Source organism: Anomaloglossus baeobatrachus, chromosome 2 (genome assembly GCF_048569485.1).
Source record: "Anomaloglossus baeobatrachus isolate aAnoBae1 chromosome 2, aAnoBae1.hap1, whole genome shotgun sequence".
Classification (NCBI taxonomy): domain Eukaryota; kingdom Metazoa; phylum Chordata; class Amphibia; order Anura; family Aromobatidae; genus Anomaloglossus; species Anomaloglossus baeobatrachus.
In genome coordinates, this window is record NC_134354.1 from 620,586,920 (window position 1) to 620,591,939 (window position 5,020).

The following is a 5,020-nucleotide window of genomic DNA, read 5'->3' on the forward strand; positions in this document are numbered from 1 at the left end:
TAATATATATGTATACATATAATATATATCTATATATATGTAGACATCACACACACGTATATAGATATAGGCATCATGCATATATATATATATATATATATATATGTATATATATCCATCACACACACACATATGTATATATACATATATGAACAAGATATATTAGTTTCCATGTCTTTCCTGTACTGATCTCGATATGTTGCTCTTTGTTTTTTAGGACTTTGGGCCTGTACAACTGAGTGCAAGATTCTAGGTCATTCTGACCGTTGTTGGAGTCCATCCTGTGGGCGGCCACCTAATGTCCATCCGGCGGCCATGCACACAGGCCAGCTTTCAGTTTCCAGCTTTGGGAAGAGCACTTCTCTCCCCCGAGATCCTCTGCATAGAGATAACTATTACCAATCATCAGCACATCTCCAAAAAACAGGGGGTCTCCAGTGTGTATACGAGAAGGCGCCACCCAAAGACTATGATAGCAGGACAATTAATTTAATTTCACCTCCGAGATCTGGCAGGCTCCCTGATCTGCAGGAGATCAGCATGCCCCTGTACAAGTCTCCTGGCACGAGTAGATACGTGCCCCCACAAGACACCACCTGTGAACAGGACGAACTTTAGTGGAGCACCCCTGGAGCTGTACAGTCTGTTATGGAAAGTCACAATCTGTGTACATGGGACTACAGAACTCTACGAGTTTTAAGTTATTGACCATAATTAATAAGGATTCTTTATTTAGGTACAAGAAGTCTTAATGCACTTCATTTGCCATAGTTCAAGTGATGTCTGGGGTAATTTATTACAAAGTCTTCCAATTATAAAATTGTCAAGAAATTATATATTTTTTTTTGTGATGAATTTTACAAAAACAATGCAAGACTAGAGAAATTCAGATCGCAGGTTGTAAGTTATTATATACCCACACACTGGGCATCGATGCGTTGATGGACATAGACAGAGGAGAGCCCTTGTGTAAGAACAGTGTACAGGCCCATTACAGCTCATTGTAATGCACCATGTTATCTGCTCAGGGAGGGATATAGGCCCTTTTATTTACTGGGCAGCCACAAAGGTTACACCAATGATATGTCCTCCAATGCAACAAAGCTGAAACCACTACAGGAAAAAAATGGCGCTACACAAAAAAAACCAATCAGGTTTCATTCTTGATTTATTGATTCGGCGCTGACGACATCATCATTTTTTTTTTCATTAGTTTTTATCAATGAGGTGATAAATTTACCTTATTTGTCATTTCTTTTCCTGAATGTGGAAAAGACAAGCGCAATAGGGTCTTATCTGAGAAATAGGCGACTAATGTGACTTTCCTGAAGAAGGAGCATCCACTCTGAAACGCGTAGAAGAAATCACTAATCCAGTATGAGACTCCTCTATCATTTTTACAATATACGAGCTGGAAGGGTTAAAAATCCGTGTAAAGAAGATGAATGCAGGATCTTTAATATGTGACTTTAATCAATGTGTTTCAGAGTCACCTCCTTCATCAGGATATTCACATCAGAGTGATCAATTCAAGCTCATATATTGGACTACTGTCAGTATTGGGGCTGCAGCTGCTGTGTTTCTGAGTTTTTACCGGTGGTTGTGTCTAACCTTTATCTCGAGGTCTCACCTTGTCAGAGTAAGACCCTATTTACGCTTTTTCCTTTTATTATCTAGCATTCTTTTTACAATGGAAGTGCGGTTTTAACCCTTTGCACACCACCTTTTGCATTTCTTTTCCCAAATGTAGAAAAGACATGCGCTATAGGGTGTTATCTGACAAATAGGTGAATAATCTGACTGTCCTGAAGAAGGCTCATCCTTAGAATAAATCACTTATCCAGGATGAGATTATTCTATCCTTTTTACAATGGCAGCGCAGTTTTAACCCTTTTCACTCCATCTTATACATTTCTTTTCCTGAAAGTGGAAAAGATAAGCGCAATAGGGTCTTATCTGACAAATAGGTGAATAATTTGACTGTCCTGAAGAAGGCTCATCCACTCCGAAACGCATAGAAGAAATCTCTAATCCAGGATGTGACTCTTCAATCCTTTTTATAATGGCAGCGCAGTTTTAACCCTTTTTGTTCCACTGTCTCCATTTATTTTCCTGAATGTGGAAAAGACAAGCGTAATAGGATCTTATCTGAGAAATAGGCGAATAATGTGACTGTCCTGAAGAAGGAGCATCCACTCCGAAACGCATAGAAGAAATCTCTAATCCAGGATGTGACTCTTCTATCGTTTTTACGTTAGCTCGGTTTTAACCCTTTTCACTCTATCTCCATTTCTTTTCCTGACGTGTTTTCTTTACCCCCCCTCGCCCCCAAACTCTCCTCCATTTCTTAGCAGAAAATGATACTAAAATAGTAAATAACTAAAAAGACCATACTCCAGTTTCTTTGCTGCTCCCCTAAACTATGCTGCACTACTTTGCCTATATGGTAAATGTGACCACAATGAATCATCCATCCCGGGACCATGACCTTTCAGACACAATCTCTAGTATCAACCATCGAACGTATCCTTCAGTAAGAATGAAATTTCTCGTCTTGCATTAAAATATTTTTCATACAGTATTTATTTCCTACAGTATTTCATATTTCCTTGCACTTTTCTATAGCAAGTGCATACACCATGGGCCTGTTCGGCGGCTGTGTGGGCATATCCGTTTTTGTATAAAGATCTGTATTCTTCACTTATGGAAACAATCAGATGTATCAGTTGTGTGTCCGTTCTTACAATGTGTGACAATATCACCTCTAGCATTATGTAAGTGTACTTGTACCTGGATAAACAGTGGCTGGTGTGCTGGTATATTTCTTATATACAGCCACACATACACTCATTCAAACAATGGGAGGAATCTATCAAAGTCTTACTCTAGATGCACAAAAATAATTCAACCAAACAAAACATTTTCCACAATATTTACATCATATTTACATCATATTTTTTAATTTATTCATTCGAATTCTTTGTGCCGACCAAGAGTAACTTTTGCATTAGGGCAAAATGTTGATAATTTCCCCCCAATGTGCCTTAAATCAAAGTAAAGGTGGGATTACATTCCTGTCAGGTCAATATTATTTGATATTAGTAAACAAAATATTGTTTGACGTTTCTGTAATTTTTATGAAATGTGCAGTATTTAATTTTTTTTACGGTGTTTTTTGCTCTGATCTCACACATGGCTTGCCATTTGGTAGTGAAATTACATGACTACTGTGTACTTGTAATAAGTTTGTAAATAATGGGAAAATATTGTTCTATTTTTATATTAAAAAAAACATTTTCAAAAAATTATTGCCAAAGGAACTACGTGTATGAGTACAATTCCGAACTTAAGTCACTTGAAATGTATATGTTGCAATGTACATTTTTACAATCCTTGAAAATACTTGACCTGAAATGCGTGAGTTGTAGATTATGCACCAGTGGACCATATACAATGTTAATGCGTTTTTATTTCAACAATTGATGTCACCATCAAACACAATAAAGTATTTGTGAATTGTCAAGAACTTCTTTTTTTAATATCGCATTTTTAGTAATTTGTGCACATTTCTTATGGAAACACCAGCTAGCAGTTTAGTCACAACATCTAAATGAAACCAATCACAGAGCAGCTTTCAATTTTCAGCAGCTTTATACAAAATGAAAGTTGAGCTCTGATTGGCTAATGTGGCAACAAAGAGTTTTTCCCTTTTTACTGCCGTGGGCCATTTGGACTTTTCTACCAACCTTCGGGGGGGGCGCAGAAAATTATCAACTTGAAAATTACCTAGCTATTAAATGATTAACTCACCCCTACTGTGATGGCTGGAGCTGCTTCTCTTTAGTGCGGCTGTGATGTTAAGTGATATTGATCATATTGTCTCTCACAGCTGCTTTTCTAGGTTTGTATCGGTCTAGAGTGGCTGGGGGCATAGACATTACAAGAGATGTTGGGGCATACACATCACAGGAGACGCTGCGGCGCTAAATTACAGGAGATGTGAGGGGTATACACATCACAGCAGGTGCATATACATCGCAGAAGGGGCTGGGGCATACACATCACAGCAGAGGCTGGTGGCATATACATTACAGGAGGGGCATATACATCAAAGGAGGGGCTGGGGGCATATACATTACAAGAGAGGTTGCATATAAATCACAGGAGAGGCTGGGTGCATATACATCACAGGAGGTGCTGGGGGCATATATATCACAGAAGAAGCTGGGGGCATATACATCACAGGAGAGTCTGGGGAAATATATATTACAGGAGGGGCTGGGGCATATACATCACAGGAGGGGCATATACATCACAGGAGGGGTTGGGGGCACATACATCACAGGGAGAGGCAGGGGGCATATACATCACAGAAGAGGCTCGGGCGTATACATCACAGGAGAGGCTGGGGAATATACATCACAGGAAAGACTGGGGGCATATACATCACAGAGGAGGTTGGGGGCATATACATTACAGGGGGGCTAGGGCATATACATCACGAGAGGGGCTGAGGCACAGAGATCACTGAGGGGACATGGATAGCACTGGGAGAGCACTGACAAGCATGGACAGCACTGGCCTGTGGCACGGGCAGCACGGACTGCACTGGGGGGCACAGACAGGACTGGGGGACAAGGACAGCCTTAGGAGGGCACAGACAAGACTGGGGGACAAGGATAGCACTGGTGGTGGCACGGACAGCACTGGTGGCAACAAGAAACAGCACTTGGGGGCACAGACAGCACTAAGTGACACAGACAGCACTAGGTGGGCAAGGATAGGACTGAGAAAGCATAGACATCACCAGGGGGGCACAGATAACACTGAGGGGCAAATACAACATTGGCAAGTACACAGCACTTGGGGGAGGCACACAGCACTGGGGGTACAGAGCATTCGGGGGACACAGACAGGCCTTGGGGACACGTCTGCACTGGCGCCGGCACGGACAGCATTAGGTGGTGCAGACAACTAGGGAGGCACGGACAGGACTGGGGTCACGGACAGTATTGGGGTA

General features: G+C 41.2%; 1 protein-coding gene across 1 annotated transcript in view; it reads left to right on the forward strand.

Annotated features, from left to right (window-relative positions):
- The window catches only part of PCDH8 (protocadherin 8), a 13,196-nt gene extending 9,670 nt beyond the window's left edge, over nucleotides 1–3,526 (forward strand). The window contains exon 3 of the mRNA XM_075336841.1: nucleotides 218–3,526. Within this exon, the coding sequence (XP_075192956.1) occupies nucleotides 218–618 (401 nt within the window). The 3' untranslated portion in view covers nucleotides 619–3,526. The remainder of the gene's footprint in view (nucleotides 1–217) is intronic.
- Nucleotides 3,527–5,020: the final 1,494 nt, after the last annotated feature.